We start from the raw sequence: 19435 nt of genomic DNA, 5'->3' as shown, positions 1-19435 counted from the left end.
GATTATCCGTGCTTCATGAGGAGGATATTCTTTTACAGTAGGCTTCAAATATGGGCGAACGTACTTATGGTTTTAAATACGGTCACATAGTCATAGAATACGCTATTGCTTCTTTTCCGTTTCCAGCATTAGGAAACTGACCCGAAAAACTAGAAGATACATGTTTTATTTCCGTTTTCCTGAGGAAGGGATCGTTTCCCCTAAACATGTTGAGCAGAATTTGAATACAAGCGAAATGTTTGTGTAGTTACTACACTTATTGATGGAACGAGAAGCTCGGGATCCACACAGTATAAAGATGTACTGGACTAAGGGTTAAACATAGTGGAAGATACTGCATAATCATGCATTAAATCTGTATTAGCAAAAAATAAAAAGCGCTGGAAAGAACATCGAAGACTTGTGTACAGGAGAAGCCCGCCAAAGGAAGTGCATACCATATGTTACTTGGAATTTCCATTTCCAGCTCAGTCACGAATACAAAGGCAAACACAAAGACATACTGTGTATTAGCTAATGTTAATGAGAGCTGGGGTGTGAAGCAGACGCACTGTTGTTTGAAGGGACCACATTTGCTGTCCCAGGAAGGGTCTGTGATGGGCTCAAATTTACCATTCCAATGTGAATTATGATTTCAGGATGGTTAGTGGCAGGAAATCCTCAGACAATTCAGTAAGCATTACTAGGTTGCCAGTTGATGTCATAGCAACCTATGTCGTGGTCACAACAGCCTGCTGGGACCACAATGGTCTCTCTCTAGGCACACCAATGACTGAAAATGGCAAGATTTAAGAAAGCACCAACACTGCGGCAATCTGTCTCTGCGAGTGTAATGATAATCTGCTATTATCTTACCCCTGAAGTTCGGTCCATCCCATTCTTTAATATATAATTATATAATTGTTTTTTTATAACCCGCTTAATACCGAAGAGGTTTCTAAGTGCGGACCCGGGATTCGAACCTTTGTTGCTCTGCGTTGTCTTGCTTCCAAGATGAGCGTGTAATTGAAATCCTTTGATTTTTCATAGAGAAAGGCATAATATCTATTAATAAAGTCCGGGGACATCATTTGTGTGTTGCTAGGGGCCCATGCTACCCATGGCACTGCCTTTGCCACCTCTGGGGGTGGGGGAGCTCAGAATTAAAAAATAAATAACTTCTTTTTGAAATCACCCTGGTTTCAAAAAGAAATTATTTCCATTTCAGTTTTCGAAACTGAAATAATTTATTTTTTAAGTCAGTGCAAGTGACTTCAAAAACAAAGGATTTCATTTTGAAATCTAAGCCAATCCTCCTTAAGGATATGGATGGCTCTGGCTCCGCCTCTGCTGCGCATGTGCTCTCGCATAGTGTGAAGAACGCTGGTCCGGGAGCCAGGGCCAGGATTTGGAATGTTGGATTAAGAGCACCTGATGATGTTCGAAGGAAAGAAGGTTTCCACGTTTTCATTTCATTCCCAAAATAGGCCCACTCTTGCCCAAGTTCCATGGTCACATGTTTGGTTTCACAAGACAACGCACAACACCCGTAATAGAAACCGGACAATTTTGAATCACGAGTTGATGCATGTCGGCCGAACTCTTTCAATTCTAATCTTTTAATTCCCTGTTAATGTGTGAACCTCAGAAGCAGCCGTTCCTGGATTGACACCTGCAGCTTTAGGTTGCAGTTCAAAAATAACCTTGATGAGGGCTAAAATCTCTGAGCTGCCACACTGGCAAGGTACTACACGAATATCGCTGCAATTAAAACGAGCCATGTAGATGCAACTCTGGCTTCATTTGGCATAGGTCCATAATCGAATAATATAGCGTATTTGAGTCGTCCTACTTTCGTTAGAGTTTGGGCAGCGGCAGATGTCCAGTACGGATCCTTGCAAGGCATAACCCGTCCGTTTAGTGTGTCAATTACCGCGTTTGTGTGTGTAAAGTGGTTTGTTTACATGTAAATAAAGCGCTGCTTCAGGGCATAACCATTTGATTTTTTTTTATTTTTTATAAATACTGTTGTACATATCCGCACAAACTATGTCTTGTCAAATAATTGTAGACATGCTTTCCGGGTAAACCGGGCACCCATTAAAAAAAAGAAACACATTAGTGAAAAAATCTCCCAAATAAAACAAGGCACAAGCTTTTTGGCAAACATGGCCTGCTTGAAAAAAAAAAAAAACTAACGTAGTGTAGTGCACATTGGAAATTATTGTAAGGTTTTCTACACTGTCTGGTTCCAGGAGCTTTTACCTCTTCCCACCACACTGCTCCCCAAAGTTGTTCATGAAGGCTCTAGGCAGATGAAACGCACACACATCCGATCTCAGCTGCGGAATATAGCCTTCATAGTGTGCCTTTCACTGGGTAGCGCCTCTATCCCTCTATTATCTTTGCTTACTCAGCAATTTATTTGACAGATATAATTTACAGGTAGGGCGATTAAAGGGAGCATCAGGGCCATTTTAACAGTTTCTGGGGCCTGGGGCAGAGACTGCCTTGGGGCCCCCCTCGGAAATCCATGTCCTACACTCACACCCCTTGAAACCCATGTCACCTCCACAAAACCCATCCACTCCTCTCATTCTGAAAATGAAGGGATAACATACTGCAAGTTCAATGCAACAAATACTCCAAGCTTTAAATGGATTATCTAGTTGTTAATAAAATATAAACATTACACATCTCTGTGACCTATTTCCCTAAGATAGTGCTATATTAAGGACATTTTCACTTTGAGTTTTTTAAAATAATAAATTACTTTTGAAGGAAAATAAAGAAAAAGGATTTTAAGCAACACATGAAAATCTAACAGGTCAACCTGAACATTTTTTTCTGTATGAATGTGTCCAAAGTACAAACACCTGGAAAACAAAAACATTACATGACAAGGCAGCACAGAAATGAAAAAAAGCATGTAACAAACATCAACATTCACTCATTTCAGTTCATGCCCATGTAGCAAAAACATCCAAGTAATACTAGAAAGAATGAGATGACAGTGAGGATATGCGTTCTACTTCCCAAGGCTGACGTGCCTGCAACACGACCAAGATCAAACTATATGTTTCCTTCTAGATTTGCATATTGCAAAATCATTAATTATGTCAGAAGGCGCGCAGCGCATCACAGGTTCATAAAGATTTGTCTTTTAAGGCCATCCATGTTAAACGCGTCTCTGGTGCTGCAGTTCAGTACATTAATACAGATTGCTGTCTGTGTGGTACTGTCTGCTTGTGACAAGGAGTGCCTGCTCTTAGTTGTCCTTCATTGCTTGTCCTTTATTGTGGTGGCACATCTTGGTGGATTTCCAGTCTTCTGGGGATGTCTTGTAGTGATACCCTATTATGAGGTTCTGCTATCAGAGTCTCTACTTCAGCGTGTGCATAATGTCTAGTGGCAGTGGATATCCCAATTAGAGACCATTTCTATTTCACCCAGACAATGGCGTCTCTTTTCAACTCTCATTTATCTTGTTCATTTATAAATCTTGTTCCAAATCAAAATCAATCAAGCAATTTATTTCCATATAAATCATCTCGATTGCTTGGAAGTAATACGTTTTCCTTATCGTTTTGAAGGTCTATAAACACTGCTCAACACGGGCCGCCATACCCAAACTCAACTGCAGGTATGAGTATTGAACTTTAGCAACATCCAGTCTGTTGAACTCTGGCGACAGTTCAATTTATTTTCTCAGGGAAAAGGTGAGACCAAGCACCGCCCTTAAAGGCACATGGAAGGACCCGGCATATAGTGAGTTTGACAAAACGATTTAAATAGAACATATTTACATGAATTATCATCTAACCAACGTTGGTAGTCATTTATCGACCTCAGTAGGATGAAAGACTGAGTTGGCCTTACTGGGATTCGAGCCTGTGACCTACAGATCACACAGGGCTCACAGGCATATGTGTTACTACTTGTTTGTGCCTTAAAAAAGCATAATGTTGGATGAGGCAAGTCGGTTGTCGGGTGCAGCCAGTTTGAAGGTGTGGGGGCTGTGAACAGGGAGTTTGCCAATGTGGAAGTGCTAAAGGGCCGAGGCTGCAGCCAGGGTTAGGATAGCAGGATGGAGTCACAGGGCAGGGCAGAGATGGGAAAGGGTGGATGGTCCTTATTGTGATACAGCTCACAGCTCCACTTACCCCTCTGTCATGAAAACCCCTCACGCAGTTGCGTGGGTTTGAATGAAGCACAATAGGTCACTGGTGTCTGCACACAGAAAGCTTTTGAGACCAGACTCGGGCTGACCTAAATGGCAATAGGGCAGTGCCCAAACCAAAAACACAAGATGCTGGTGTGTGTCACTTTGATGTTACTTCAACATGAAGCTAGTTGTTTTGACTAGTGTTACTGAATACATGTTCATAAAAATGCACAATTTGCATCACGTTGTACCAAAGACCTCCGGCCTTCTACTCAAACAGTCTGCAACAAAAGGAATGAATTGCCATTTGCAACGGTGGTCCACTTTTTCATTAGTGCCCGAGACAATTTTATGTCCCAGTGTGACCCCGTTCGAGACTTTCCTGAAAGAATAATGATTAGTTCTGGTTTCTCCTCAGTGAGAAAACGATGCCATCCCGTGTGGGTGCCTGTAAATTGGTAGACATCTTTTGTACGCAGCCTATGGGAATAAAGTGCTGCTTTTATTATATTCAAGAACAGGTTGGGCACGAGGGGAATGGATTTCAGTGGCAATTCTCGACAGACAAACCATGTGCCCTGTTACAAATGGTTTCCACTGGATCCAAGTGCTTTCATATGGATGGATTTTGGGCACCAATTTAACAGACGCAGTGAAAAGTCCAGTTGAAATCAAGGGTGGTTTGGAAGTGATTGTTGGCCTATTGGTGGACATTCACACAAGCCAGTCTCCTAATATAGTGTGCCTCAACTGGATGCAGTGAAAATAATTTTTCACTCATCGTTGGAAATCTTTCATAGTGAATATGTCCTGTTGTGTAGACCGTGTGCTCTTATGCAGAAAGCCGCATCTAGTAAACCCCAAGAGCCAGATTTACAAAAGGGTATTTAAATGTTAAGACCCCATTGAAAAACTATGCGTAAATCAAGCCCCTACCTAAACTGTTGTCTGAGGTTCTGCTACACAGGCGCACTTTGCTTTGTGAGGGGTTTCACACTTCACTCACAGCATGCACATTATGTCCTCGCAGTTTCCTTCTGCCTGTGGCTTATTTTTTTCCTGATGTATGCTCTTTCCCCTGGCTAGCATTTCTGAATGTAAAGCAAAAGTGTCTCGCGCTTTTGTTTCTGAAAGTTACAGCGCTGTGCATTTCTCTAAAAAATAGCACCCACATGTGCAGAAGATGTTTATAGTCAGAACAGATGAGGCTGGTTTACCGGCAGCACCAGGTTCCAGTTAAGGACTTTCATTTAATAACCTTATGAATTCTGGGAGCTGTAGAGTTGCTTAACTTCTTTTATACCAGTTAGTCAAAAGTACGAGCTTACAGTAATTTGCAAATGTGATATGTGGCGCAGGGGCGTTATGTTCTCTATATCATGGGGTAACCTGACAAATCAAAGTTCAAAGATTGTAGGCAAATATTTGTTCGTAGTTTGTGTGTGTCTCAGGTGAGGGATTGGCAGCGCAGGGAATCAGATGATGATGTAAAGTAGCCACAAATCAAACACAGCTCTGCCAGGTGATGTCTCACTCTCTCGGCTGAGCACATGTCACTAACCACCAACCAATAATTAATAATGAACAACACACACACATCCCCAGACGCCCCCTCCAAAGTGAAGGACAGGTGGGCGCCTCCCTCCAAGCATCACAGGATGGGGGCCCAGGGCGCAAGCCCCATTTGCTCTCCCATAAAGACGTCACTGGGGAGCACCCCTGGGAGACGCCGCACATCTCTGGGCGGCACGCCGCTTGGAGTCACAAGTTCAAGCTCGGGCCCACGTTAAAACGCCAGGCGTTACAGACTTCAGTCTGCACACATCAAACAGGAGGCTCACTTCAGAATCCCGGAAACCCAAGCACGGGGTTACACCAGCAACAAAACCCCTCACATATTTAACAAACTTGAGCAAAGGCAGACCTGCCTGCTCGGCAACTGCAGAACCAAAACGCTGGCTTCCATCTTTAGGAGGGCAGTGAATTTACGTTGTGTAATATGCCCCTGCTCAGAGCATTCAGGTAAAAGGGAAGGCAGGTACAGCTGAGGCATGAAGGTAGTGTTTGGGATAGCCAGGATGCTTGCGGACTCAGCCAAAGTGGACCATGCAACATTGATGCAGAAATGTGTAGGGTAAATGCTGAGCTGTCTCAGATTGCTCGCACATAAATATTGCTTTCTCCTACAGAGAAACAGTTATCGGGTATGTTTGTTTGTTTGTTTGTTTATTTATTTCTAATGCGCCCCAGACCCGAGGGTATCAGGGCGCAGCAATTGAAGTAAGTGCAAGGCTTAGGTTACAGAAATACAAGATACAAGTAAGAATAAAACATACATATAGGTTATAAACAGGTGAGATACAAATATAAATACAAATTTGCAGCAAACATGTGTCAGGAAATATTTGAGGGAATGTGCAGAAGCATTCCCAGGGCAGAGATAACACATCAGCAAAGTCTACAGGCCTGTGGATTTGAGCAAGTTGATGTAGTTGTGTCTAAATGTCAAGTATGGTTGATCTTCTCTAAGAGGGTGTGGCAAGGAGTTCCAGAGTTTGGCTGCTTTAATGGGAAAGCTACTACCACCAGCCTTAGTGATCCTAAATCTGGGGATAGTAAGACAGGTGGCGTTGACAAGTCTCATAGATCTGGTGGATGTTCTTCTATGGAATCTATCCATGAGATAGCTAGGGGCAGCATTGTTTACTGCTTTGTGAGTGAGGGATACCGTTTTTAGAAGGATTTTATTATGTGGCGAGAGCCAGTTGTTTTGGCGCCTAGTTGCTGAGATATGTGATCTTCTGGTCAACCCTATTGCGGCTGTTAAGGCGTTATTTTGGAGGATTTGTATCCTTTGAATAATAGTTGTATTAGCACCGATGCAGAGGGTGTTACAATAATCTAGCCTAGAGAGTATTAAAGCTTTGGCCAGGATCATGCAGTTATCGTTTGACAAGAAAGGTTTGCCGGACCTAATGAGATTGCAAGTGTAGGCAGTGGTGGAGGCCATTGATTTCACTTGTTTGTTGAAAGAGAGGGCATGGTCAAGGTAAAAGCCCAGGGTCTTTACCTCCTTAGCCCCCTTAATAAGGTTCCCGTCAATGATGAATGATGAGTAATCCTGGCCTAATTTCTTAAGGTTGGTGTGGGTGCCCAGGATGATAAGATCGGTCTTGTCATCATTGAGGCCTAGACCGTGGGTGGCCATCCATGCCTGGATGATGAGATACACTCTATTCACCAGTGCCAAATCCTTGTCGTAATCCCCAGAACGTGGGAGGAGAATCTGAGTTTCATCGGCATAGTTAGTGTAGGTGATACCTAGAAGGTCCAGATCATCGAACAGGGGCTTGGTGAATATATTGTATAATGTGGGGGAGACACAAGAGCCGTGGGGGACACCGCACATGATAGGAATAGGGTCAGCCGCTGCTGAGGGGGAGAAGACCCTCATGGTTCTGTCGCTCAGGAATGATTCAATCCATCTAATGGCCTTTATAGAGAAGTGGGCCGCCGAATCCAGGTGGCCACATAAGACATTGTGAAACACGAGGTTGAATGCACCTGAGAGGTCTAGCAGTAAGAGGAGAGCAGTTTTGCCTTTGTCTCTTAGCTCATCAACCTGAGTTTTCAAGTCAGTAAGGGCAGTTTCCATTCCATGTTGGGGGCAGAAACCTGATTGTCTTGCTCCCAGGAGTTTATGGAGTTCCAAATATTTTTGGATCTGAGTATAAGCCACCTTATAAAGTATTTTGAGCAGGCAGGGTACCGTCGTGATGGGATAGTAATTGGTAGGAATTAAAGGATCTAGGGTTTGCTTCTTTAACAATGGGTGCACCTATGGTGGTGCCAGATGAAAATGAGGCGATGATGAGCTTGGTGATAAAAGGGGCAAGATCTCTTGCTGCGTCTTTTATAACCTGAGCTGGGCATAGGTCATCTTGGCAATGGGAAGGCTTGAGTGAAAGAATGACTTTTTCTACCTCAAGTGTGGAAGTTTTAGTAAAGTGGAATCTGGCAGGGTGGTCGGGTGATGTTTCACTGGTGTGGAGGACTGAATTATTCCGTTGTGGCAGCTGGTTAAAGAAGGCTTTTTTCTTGGATATTTTGTTCTGGAGGGTGGTTACTTTGTTGGAGAGTGCATGTTGAATATCTGTACACCATGTTTTTATTTTTCATGCAGATATCAGGTGTGGGGATGGGAGATCCTAATTCTTTTAGTATGGTAAATAATTCCTTCATGCTGGAATTGGCGTTAGAGATGCGTTCATTGTATGAATTGCCTTTAGCTAGGCACATTTCATTTTTGTATTGAGAAGATATTTTAGTTAGTTTGGATTTGTTATCCTCTGAGGGGAGTAGTCTCCAGGCGGTTTCACATCTCCTCTTGAGGAGTCATAAATCCCTTAGTTGGGGGGTAAACCACTTGTTTAGGTGAGATTTAGGTTTACTAGGTCTAAGTTTAAGTGGAGCAATTTTGTCAAGTGCATTTAGCATGGTTTTGTTGTGCTCATTGACCGATGTGCCTGGATCCAGGTTGTCAGCCGGTGCATTAAGGGTCAGGAGAATTGCAGGCATCACTATTGTCCACTGTGATGTTCTTTGTGTTCCTTGTTAAACAAGGTGGGGTGATCAGTGTGGCTAGCGGGAGTGGTCTAGTAGTAGACAGTGTGAAAGGCACATGGTAGTGGTGAGTCCACAATTGCGGTGTGATGGAGGTGATATTGGCAGTACAATTGTAGTCAGCTACCCAATCTAGGGTTCTCCCTTTATTGTTGGTAGGCTTGTTGATTTTGTCTGGCTGTGTGAAGAATGTGTGGTGTGGTGTGCAGGTTAGAATGAAAGCACCCCCACCCAGCAATCAGTTGTGCAAACTGGTCCTAGCCCACTGGGAATCAGGCATGGGACTTTCAGATCTAAATTCACAATTTGAACGTTACATCCCAAAGACCCCCACCACAGCCTGACCCTCACACATGACACAGTTTGGGTGTGGGGGGTGAGGGGCTGTGCATCTTGGACAAATAATACTCTGAGTTTAACCCCTGCATAGATTCATTTCACCTGCTGAAGCACATTTATTAAGCCCCGCATTCAGAGCGAGTGAAAAAGGGGAGATCATTTACCTGAGGTTTGGCCCCACAAATCAATGTCAAGTCCACCGACAGCAGACGACTACAGAAAACATTAGCAGAACATCTTCATATTAAAGGAACTACATGTTTTTGCAAATATTCCTTGTACCTGGTAGGCAAGCCATTGGCGCGAGACGGGGCTTGGCAGACCTGGCAGTTCAGTGGCATTTAATACTGACATCTTGCCCTAACTTGGTAATCTTAACGGAAAAATGTATAATAGTAGGTTTATACGTAAAAATGCACTTTTGGGGGTGGGGGGTAAACCATGTATGCACTGCCCACTCTTGCTTATTTCAGGTGCTCCCACATCAGTCAGGGCAACAAAAATGCGGTGCAGAGCAATATGACCACACTGTAACCTATATACTAAACTAAATGTAATGAAGAAAACTTCGTTCCTGAAACTATCCAAAATAAATCCAGATGTTAAACACTAAATGTAGTTAAATGAGGATTTGGATTCTGGTATGGGTGGTGCAAAGTTCATTATAACATACTTTGAAGCAAGGAATGACCTTGCACCCACATAGAGTCCACTTTCAGGTGAGTGGCCCCTTCCTGCTCCGATTCCACTTTTGCGCTGTAGTTTTCCATGCTCTTGCGGGGGACCGATGTCCAAGGTATGGGAAATTCGAAGAGGTGCTAGTATGCGTGTGTGCATTATAGCCAATACATGGATATGAAGGGATGGCTAAGTCCCTGCTAGCCACCCATGTCTAGTTGGCATGTTTGTGGGTGGAGAGAGGTAGTCCAATGGGGGTATGTGAGAGGAGAGTCATTATGTGTTTATCTACAATTGGAATTGTGGTCATGAACGGTAGCAGCATTCTTATGGCAGAAGTGTTGTTCAAGGTGTAATTTGAGTTGTGTATGATAGCATATGATGCCACTTCCTGTGATGTCAAGTGGTGAAAAGTTGTGTTCCACGGCTTCACTTTCTGTGATGTCACTTGGTGTGGGGTCAAATGACATCACTTCCTGTAATGTCATTGGGGAGGTCAAGGGTCATGTGATGTCACATCCACTACTCCTGGTATTTTAGTGAAATTACATCCCCCATAAAGGCCTTCATAAAATCATTCAGTTGACACAACTCCTACTTCCCCCAGGTTCATAAACCCCATTCTAGATTTATAACAGAAGATTCTACAATAATTACCTCAGATTTCACCAAGATCAACTCTATCCCTGCCATCTGCTAGAAATCACTGGTCCTACTAGTACAGCATTGCAACTGTGAAAGAACATGCCCCAGCAGTGGTCTGCCTGACCTATACATAAGTTGCCAGTAAAATAGCTCAGCAGGTTGAGTGCTGACTGTTGAAATCTGTGTGTGATCTGCAAGAAGGAGTTTCCTCTGAAATGCATTGGACTATGATCCCATACTGATGAGGATGCTGTTTACCTCTATTTTTCTGTCATTAAAACTACTTTTTTGATACAAAACGTTCTGCAACTTTGAAACTATTTACTACAGAGCAACCTACATTCCTAATACATTCCTAATACATTCCTAATTTTGGAGAACTCACACAGTAATACACCCTGAATTGGTATAGCAGCTCTTTGGAGAGAGCAGTATTTGAGCATCTGGATAACTGTGTGGTTACACCCAGTTTTCTTTTCCTACTTTAGATTTCCGATCAGGTGTCACTGGATCCTTTTTGCCAGACAGCACCTATAAATATATCAGCAGCAACCTGAATATCTGTGAGATACTAAACTGTATTTACTAACCCAGTGGTGCCCACCAAACCCCTCCACAAATTTCTCCACATTGCCACTCTCAACTCTCACTCAGCTGTCAAACACTCCTCTGCCATCTGCCGTCTCCTGGAAGAACTCGACATTGATGTTCCCGGTCTCACTGAGACATGGTTTACGACCAAATCTGTCACGCATTTTGACACTCTCCTCCCTGATGGCTACAAGATACTCCCCGCGCCCAGACCCAACCATCCCGGTGGGGGTGTAGCCTTGCTCTTCCCGGAGTGGATCCCTGCCTCTGTCATTCCTATGCAGGCCTACTCCTCCTTCGAATGCCTGGTCTGCAGGCTCCCTCTCTCTCCTGGCCACTCTCTCACTGTGGCTACTATCTACCGGCCCCCTGGTTAGGTAACCTTCTTCCTCTCTGAGTGGGCTGACCTCTCCACCTCCCCCCTGGTCTTGACCACTCAACTCCTACTCCTCGGACACTTCAACATTCACCTGGATGCTTCCTGTCCCTCCTCTGGATTCTTTCACAACCTCTGCGACTCTCTTTCTCTCTCTATTCTGCCCTCTGGCCTAACTCACACTGCAGGGCACACTATGGAATTTCTGATGTCCCCAGACCTTCCCCTCTCTATCCCTCTCACCATTCATCTCTGCAGGAGTGACCATGTTCTCCTATCCTCTTCTCTTCTCTTCTCTTCTCTTCTCTCCTCTCGTCTCCTCTCGTCTCATCTTTCACTCGCCACACCTCAGGCCGAATCAACCTCTACACTGCCACCCACCTTCTCGATCATCTGACCCATGAAGCGTGTGTTCGCGGAGGCTTTCACTGCCACTTTCTCTCCCCCTCCTGCACCTCTGGCTGACTCACATCCTGACACTGCCCTTTCCAACCTACATTCTTCTATCTCTGACACTCTAGATGAACTCACCCCTGTCATGAGGATCCGCTTGAAGCCCAAATCCAAGTGCAACTCTTGGTACGACCCAGGCCTCGTCACCCTTGAATGCAAGTGTAGGGTGGCTGAGAGGAAATGGCTGGCATCTTGTACATCCTCTGACAAAATGGCCTGCCGCCTTCTCCAAAGGCAGTACTGAGTCTATGTCCACACTAAGAAGATGGCTCACATCTAAGCCTGCGTCTCTGCAGCATCTAACAACTTGGCAGAACTCTTTAAAATCTGCAAGGAGCTGGCCAATACGGCTGCAGTCTCTACCTCTCCTCTCCCATCCCAGGCCCTCTGCACGGCCTTGGTGTCACATTTTATTTCTAAAACCCAGGACATTCTGTCCACCCTCTCTTCCTCTCCTCCTTCTTCCTCTGCTTACCTCTGTTCTCCCTGCTGCCACCTCTCCTCCTATCTTCTCTTCCTTTTCCTTTGTTCACCCGTGACAAGGTTTCTGGATAAGTCTGATCTATGAAAGCCTCATTAAAACAGGTTCTTCCCTGTTGATCCAAAACCATCAAGTACCACATTGACACCCTTGCTCCAGCCTTGGCTGACTTTTTCAACCACTCTTTCACCAGTGGAACCTTTCCTTCCCCCTAAAGCACTCTCTTGTGCACTCTCTTCTTAAGAAACCCTCAGCCGATCCCTCCTGTCCAGTCAACTATTGCCCAATCTCCATTACTCCTTTCCCGGTCAAACTCTTGGAAAAGCTTGCTTTCTCCCAGCTTAATCTTCACACTGAATCTGTTGGTTGTCTCCATGACCATCAGTCTGGTTTCAGAGCAGCCATAACCATGGAAACTGCTCTCCTGAACATTTGTGAAGACCTGCTCTCTAACGTTGATGCTAACCACCCCTCTGTTCTCATCCTACTCGATCTCTCTTCTGCTTTTGACATGGTAAACCATACCATCCTGCTCAATGTGTTTGGTGAAAAGGATTCAGCCATCCTAATGCCATTCCATTGGAAAATGATCACAATATAAAAATACCCTCTCATCACACTTTGCATTGCACAGCGCTACGGTGTGCAAAGTGAATTGGGATGGGGACCCATTCTTATATTAGAAATTCAAAATAAATGTTTTCCTATCTAGGGTGAGTGGACTGACCTCCGGTGCATTTTAAATTTCTAGCCTAGTTTTTCAGAACCAAACTCAGGGGAAGTATTATCCAATTAATTTCAGCCTGCATTTAAATTGCATGTACATAGATAAGAAATGTACAACACCCCATTCACATCACAGGGACATGTGATTTAAATATATGTATATAAATGCCATTGTTCTCTGGTACCATTACGTGTTTTGATACTGGATACAATGTGTTGGACAGGTTATTTATTGGTTGAAGCTGATTTGATATAAATATGAACTGAAAAGAGCATTTATTCTGGCCCATAAGGGGAATTGTGCACATAGCAATACGTGCTCATTAGATGTGGAACTAAGTGTTGCTTAGGTGTGGCTTGGTATTAATTAGGAGTAGAATTGTTAGAAATATTATTGATAGTTCTCTTATGTGACTGAATGTGTGTATTATATTAAGCAAGAGTGTCAAAATCAGGGCAAGTTTAACTGGGTAAACAAGCCCATGTGAAGTATATCTGATGTCTTGTGGTGACTTCCCCTGCATAAAGTGGACCCCCTGTGATTTTAATTTAATATATACATTTGAGTTTTAACCATAAGCCTCATTTGTTCATTGTCCCAGAATTGTAGGGTGGGACTGTATAATAGGGGTTGTTAGATCGGTGGTGCCCCCCTAGTGAAGAGACCACATATAACCAATAGATCTTGCTGGTGGCTCTGTTCCTGGTTCTGTAATGCTCTTTGCTCTCTACTTGTAGCTACTCTCTCTGGCACCACAGGTTCTTTTTTCACACGGCTCTAGAAGAAGGTGTGACTGCAGGATAGGGAAACCGGCTAACAGGGGAAGCCTGAACATCGGGGCCTGATGAACTCTGCTGTGGGCTCAAAAGGGATAAGTGGCAGTCCATGTAAAAAGAGAATGCAAAGCAGAACAACTGAGATGAAAGGCTCATCCTGGTTCACTCCTTTGTGTCATTCTCCTTGAACCTCGTGCTGTGCTGTGTGGGGGGCTGTGTCTCATGGGTGCAGACATGGTAGAAGCACTGCTGCACCACAATAGGAAGAATGAATGGAGATATTAATACAATTAAGCAACAGCAACACAAATCTCTTTGCACAGCATTCCAACCCACAATACACAGTGCATGCAAGTGTACTGCATGCTCCCCTTCTACTAACATCACCATCAGAAGAGACTCTGAATGCTAAGTTTGTCTACCAGCCACCTTACCAGGCTGAGGGGAGCCTGAAAGCAAGAAGGAAGCGGAAGGCCCGAGAGGAAACAGCACACTTTGGAGAGAGGGTGCTGTCAGATAGCAGGGCCCCCTTTTTCCAGCTATGGAGCAAGAAGAGCGAAGAGGAGCCAGTGGTACTATTATTCATGGAGTGACTGGAGTATTCCTCCAATGGTGCTGTCATATTAGAGTCCTAACTGGATGAATGGCCTACAGTAAGGAAATATCAAATCAAACTATGCTGTATCATTATAGCAATAACACCTGATCCAGTAGGCCAGATCGGGTGTTATTGCTATAAGCACACCCAGTTTTCAATTCGGAAACAAGGGTGTAAATTGAGTATTGACAATCCTGAATTGGGAAAAATATCGTTTTTTTACTGAATGGTCCCTTAAAAGTACTTCAATTGTGTCAGTAAGAATGTACATGTTGATTCTGGTAATTTTGTCACTGTTAGCTTTTTATACAAGTGTGGGAATTAAGTACATTAAATAAATGGACGTGTAAGGAACATATCGGAAGCGTTCCCATATTGTAGGTCCGTTTGTGGACAGTAAACTAGTTAGGTATAGTAATGCCCAAGTGTGTAAGACCAAAGGATTTTATTTGGCACATTTTCTGTCCTTTTGTACAATCCTAGGTCCTTCTAGGCTTAAAACACCTTTAATAAGCCAACATTAACCAAATGGTGGCACATGCTAATGTTTCACTCTAAGTAGGGCTTTCTCAAGGCGTAGTAATACATTTCCAGCAATAAAAAAACAATTTCCTGTTTCAGGTATTTGTGCGTTAGTAGCATTGTGAATCACATTCCATTAGTTATCTATATATCCTGACATTGTTAATTCACAATTCTTGGATGTTAGAAACCTCGGATAGTCAAAATGTGTTATCAGTTTGTAAAGTTTCCCGTTTTACATTTACGGAAGAGGGAAGGAACCGCCTTATAATGAACCTGATCCTAGGACTACTTTAAAGACTGTAGTTACTTTGTATTAAGACGATCCAGCTATCAGTACTTGAAGGACTTTCCTTTATAATGTCGATACTGGCAAGGATTATTTATAACATGGGCATTGGCCCCCTGTAAATATAACCTATTAATGTATACAAGCAATGCCAATACTAACTAATGTGCGACGAATGTGACAATGTGGTACTAACCAATGGGAAACTTTACAAACTGATAAACTGGCGCAGTGCTATACCTACCTAGTTTACAGTCTAATTCATACCTTTTTGACTGACTAGGTGAATTCAGTCATAGTTAGGTTACTGCAGACTAGACACTCATGTATGCAATACATTGACCCTAATATTCTATACCATAAATTGGCGCACAGACACACTTTCACAACCCCCCCCTTTTAACCTTTTATGATCAACTCTCGCCTGCCCTAAGTAATGAACAATTGACCCAGAAAAATACATCTACATCTAAATGCCTGCATTTCCCAGAACTCACCTGCAGCAATAGTCTATTGTACTCAAAGAGAAAGTGTTCTTGCAAAATAAACTTGCCCGCGTGAACATGCCAATGAGAAAACCATTATATATTAAATCACAGTGAACACACTAGGGGTGTTGATCTTGGGTAATTGGTATGAGATAAGAAGGGGCTGAAAATAAAAGATAATTAAGAAATAAATCCAATATTAACAGGTGTAATGGAAATGTGTTACATGAGAACCATATCGAACGTCCTCGCTAATGAAAGCAAAATAGGGACACTTAGAAACAACCTTTATTCTCACACTTTCAATTATGCAGTGCCTACCTTTGTATGGATCTTTGCCATTTGCTTTTCATCAAGGCTGGATTGCTTATAGACTCTGTTTTTGTACCGAAACTGAAAAAGAAATTAAAGATTAGTTTTTCTTCTAGGATCTTGGGGCGACCAGCGTACTTGTTGACAACTGCATTCTGTCTGCCCATGAAACCGAGCCACTATTTCAGGGCTTTTTAAGATTATAGGCTTCTCTGTCACTAATGATGCTGTTTTAAATTGCGTTGCATATTTATACTGTATAGTTTGAACATGTTATACATTTCGGTTTGGTCTCTTTCATAGGCTCAATTAAAATAAAAACATAGAAAAACTTTGTTACATTTTAATATTCAAGGGTATGGTTCAGGAACATGTTCAGTTTAAAATATGACATCTCATTGCTGTTGGTTATTATATTGCAATTGTTTTGTAATGCTGTTTTTTGCATTTATGTCGCTTCTTTACCCTCAGTACAAAAACATTTGCATTGCCAGTACACTTAAACCTAGAGAGTAAATTGGTAAGATAACCAAGAGGTTTATCTACCCACCAAGACCCTTAAAGTAAGTGTAATATGAAGTAACTGGCCTTTGTACCGCACAACTTCTGCCATTTGGTTCTGCATGAAATGTTAGGGAGAATTAGTGGGGGAAAGGGACCATGGGATGCGAAACCTAAGGTGACGGAAATGGCCTATACATATGTGCTAGTGTGATTCTAGGTCATGTGGGTTGGTGCACATAGTCTTTGTGTTGCCACAGAAGAGTGTTGTTATGCTCAATTGTGTACTCACAAGTTTCCCACTGCAAGCATCACTGAGTGTATTGGTTGAACTGTGCTGTAACGGTTGACAAAGTCGATTGGTGAGTGTAAGCTAGTGAACTGTTTGAGCAGCTGCACAGCTGCTTTTTGTATGTATGTTGATGTATGCAGTGAGGTGGAAAGAAGGAGCATGGTGAATTGTTTAGTGGGTGGGAAGGTGGGATATCATTGTCCATGGATGATTGGTTCATTGTGTCCTTATTTAGTTCTACAGTCCCATGGCCTTCTCCGCTAGCTTTCCATCATTATCAATTGAACTGATGAGGCATTCTCTTGCTTATGAGGCGTTATGGGTTAACTGGGCCAGCCATTGCATAGGCCGTACATGAGGTATTTCCTCGATAATTTGTGATTCCAAGTCATGCCTCTATCAATATGGATACCTTCTTATTGAATATTGAACATAAGCAGTTTGGTCAGAAATCTGGAATGGCACCTGCTGGTGGACTGTCGTTTGAGCGGAATGGGATGGTAAGTCTGGCGAATGTCCTGTTGATGGATTCCTGAAGTGTGTTATATGAGTAAGGCATCCCAGAGAGGCGTTTCCTACCTGTTTTATGTGATTTGAGAGGCAATTTGTCATATGCTCTTGTCAGGAATTGCCATCTGGCAAGGTTGCAAAGTCCTGGATTTCTTTTTTTAAAATTAACAAATAGAACAATGAGGGTAATTCTATCTCAAAAAGGGCTAATCTGCCAACCAGATTCCGCTTTTCTATCAACTCCATGCCAAGTGCAAAGTGCACTTGTGCTCTGCTGCCACAGCAGCCTGATCCACGGCACCTGCTCTACTAATGGCACAGAGCAAGTTCCAAGATGCCCACTTGACAGCCGCAGAGACGTCCAAGTCCATTGCGGCGCAGATACAGCATTTATGATATGATCCTCTGTCCCCAGAAGTGTGATGATTATAAGTTGCCAATGCTGGTGGCAGGGTAAACTCTAAATAAAACGATGCCTATGTTTAGGCATAGTGCATCGTGATACTTATGATCAAAACCACCACATTCCAATTGATAGAGCACCTGTGACAGCTCCTGTGAGCCAGCTCAACTATGGAAGGTGATGTGTATTCTGTAGCACACCAAAAGGCAGGATGAGAACCTGTAAGGCCGGGCCTCCTCTTTGATCTCTTTGTGAGGGCCGGTAAACACCCTCCACCTGAGACATCCGCACAGCAGGCATGTGTTCTAGGCCCGAGGATCAAGGGAGCTCCGCCATTCAAATAGAGTAGCCTCACACTAGGGTACTGCATCTCTAAGAGCCTTTATTATCAGTAAGGAGGGAAGGTGCAGGATTATGATAGGCAGGAGTGATCTTGTCATTGGGAGAAGGTCTCCACCATTTTGATTCTCATTGTTCCTCACTCTCATTTCCTGTCCCCTCCACTTCCTCTAGAGTAAAGTACTTTGGGTGTGACACCAACATGGCAAAGTCCACTCTATCTCTGAGCAGGGATTGTACCACTAAGGCAGGCTAGGCTCAATCACCTGATGATTTTTTCCCTTGAAAGAAGGGATCTTACACCCCTTCAGCCTGGGGAGGATGGACAACTTTTGGCCTGGGGGGCAGGTACAGATCAGGGGCCCAGGGTACAGGCCGGCGTCCCCCAGTCCACAGTGCACCACCCTACAAACAATTCCAATTGCACATTTCATGTTAAAAATGCTTGCAAATCAAAACATATGGGAAACCAAAATAGAGTGCTAAACATAGCAATTTAGATTCTATGGAAAATATGAAATATTCAACAAATAAATATTATTGCTATTTATTTGGTTTTTGTGTGATTGAAAATGTGCTTTGCACATTCAGGCTTGTTTCTTATATCGTGTGCTGATTTAAGATGGCTGATGGGCTGGAGGTGCCTTTGTAGTGCTACGGAGGAGGGTTCCTGCAAGGGAGTCCCTGTGCCATGGTAAAGGGCGGTGGAAGACAAATAGTGCTTGGGGACGGTCGCCAAAGCACCCAGTGGCAGCTTGCAACATGTTGTGAAGTGTAGGGAGCGTGCCCGGTGAGGAGTCATACCAGCACCTGAAGCGGCCTGATCGCCTTCTCGGCCTGGGGACTGGAGCAAGTTTCAGTGGCAAAACAGGACCGGCAGCGATGGATGGAGGCATGCCGCTGGTCATCGGAGAGCCACCCGGGGGACTGTGAAGGGCCGAGACCCAGCCCTGCAATCTCCGCGATACTGGGAACCAGAGCTTTGGAGAAGTAGCCGCTCTGGTTCTGAGAATGAGATGGAGGCCGTGAAGGGGAGCTGCATCTCCTGGAAAAGCTGTGAAGGCGGTGAGGGAGCCTGATCCCACCTGGGCCACTGGCATTGCATTTCAGATTTGAAAAAGGAGGGATGCAGCAGGGTGCCGACAAAGCCAACTGAGGGTGATGTTACAGAGAGGTTAAGGATTGTGAGGACTAGCGGGAAGGGCTGTTGAAGGCGAACACTGTGAGGTGGCAGCTTCATGATGGGAACCCATTACCCCACCATCTGCATGGTGTTCTGCCATTTTCACCCCTGATGCGGCCTGTTTCAACTACGGTGGGTGCCTTAGATTGTGATTTGCCTGGGGGG

General features: G+C 43.8%; 1 protein-coding gene across 6 annotated transcripts in view; it reads right to left on the bottom strand.

The window, feature by feature from the left end:
• SHANK2 (SH3 and multiple ankyrin repeat domains 2) overlaps positions 1-19435 on the bottom strand; it is a 4166579-nt gene that overhangs the window by 2759272 nt on the left and 1387872 nt on the right. For all 6 annotated transcript variants that reach the window (XM_069623409.1, XM_069623408.1, XM_069623411.1 and 3 more), the window contains one exon: positions 16052-16123. In XM_069623409.1, the coding sequence (XP_069479510.1) occupies positions 16052-16123 (72 nt within the window). The remainder of the gene's footprint in view (positions 1-16051; positions 16124-19435) is intronic.

The sequence above is a fragment of the Ambystoma mexicanum genome, chromosome 11 (genome assembly GCF_040938575.1).
Source record: "Ambystoma mexicanum isolate Mex_15411 chromosome 11, UKY_AmexF1_1, whole genome shotgun sequence".
NCBI classification, from domain to species: domain Eukaryota; kingdom Metazoa; phylum Chordata; class Amphibia; order Caudata; family Ambystomatidae; genus Ambystoma; species Ambystoma mexicanum.
The sequence above is the reverse complement of the archived record's forward strand: the minus strand, read 5'-3'. Positions and strand labels throughout refer to the sequence as shown.